This window comes from Ceratina calcarata, unplaced genomic scaffold (genome assembly GCF_001652005.2).
Source record: "Ceratina calcarata isolate Rehan_Ccalc_2016 unplaced genomic scaffold, ASM165200v1 scaffold3452, whole genome shotgun sequence".
Classification (NCBI taxonomy): domain Eukaryota; kingdom Metazoa; phylum Arthropoda; class Insecta; order Hymenoptera; family Apidae; genus Ceratina; species Ceratina calcarata.
In genome coordinates, this window is record NW_017157402.1 from 3,646 (window position 1) to 4,408 (window position 763).

The 763-nt window shown below is 32.4% G+C and overlaps 1 protein-coding gene across 1 annotated transcript in view; it reads right to left on the reverse strand.

Moving 5' to 3' along the window:
- The window catches only part of LOC113464359 (ubiquitin carboxyl-terminal hydrolase 7-like), a 2,659-nt gene extending 2,105 nt beyond the window's left edge, over nt 1–554 (reverse strand). The window contains exons 1-2 of the mRNA XM_026813613.1: nt 381–554; nt 62–237 (exon numbers count right to left, since the gene is read on the reverse strand). Coding sequence (XP_026669414.1) covers nt 62–237; nt 381–554 — 350 coding nt within the window. The remainder of the gene's footprint in view (nt 1–61; nt 238–380) is intronic.
- Nucleotides 555–763: the final 209 nt, after the last annotated feature.

The following is a 763-nucleotide window of genomic DNA, read 5'->3' on the forward strand; positions in this document are numbered from 1 at the left end:
GTACATGATAAGTGAAATATTAATTTCTAATAGTAAGTATAACAAAATATTTTCGTAATACTTACTATTTTTCTTGCCGTTAATATTTAACTGTATATCATAGAAAGTGTCAGCTCTAGTCGATTTGCAATCGGAATTTGGAAATTTGATAAACGACTCCATTTTGCTTTCAAATAATTTTGGAACTGTATTTTCTACACATGTTCCTTTCATTTTTCTTTCCAAATCATGTAACAGCTAAAATAGTTAGGAGTAAGCAATAAGGAATTGCGGAATAAGGAATATTAATTGTGGCAAATTATTGAAATAGACATTTACGACCGTTAATTCTTATTGTTTAACATGTATCGTTAATCGTAAATCACATTACTATCGCTTACCCGGTATAAAAATTCTCGTACATCATATTGTGTGTAAGAATCCAATGTTCCCCAACCGAAAGTTTCCGTTAATTTTTTTGCATCTACTGAGTAATCAGAAAACTGCAAATCGTGAAAAATCCTTTGTACAGCCAGAGCAACGCTCTCGCTTGAATCGTCGCTTTCTGTTGGCATTTTATAAACTGCTTCACGTAACTGGAAAATAAATTTTGTAACTATTTAAAGGTCTGGATCGACAAGGTATTAGGCCGGTATTCAGAGTTGTTACTTATTCTGAAGATTGTCTTTAGAATTTGCTATCCCTGTCTATCCCATTTTTTTAGTCCTTGTCTTGTACAGGGAACAGGGATTTAAGCAAATGCTTAAGACGATCTTAAGAATAA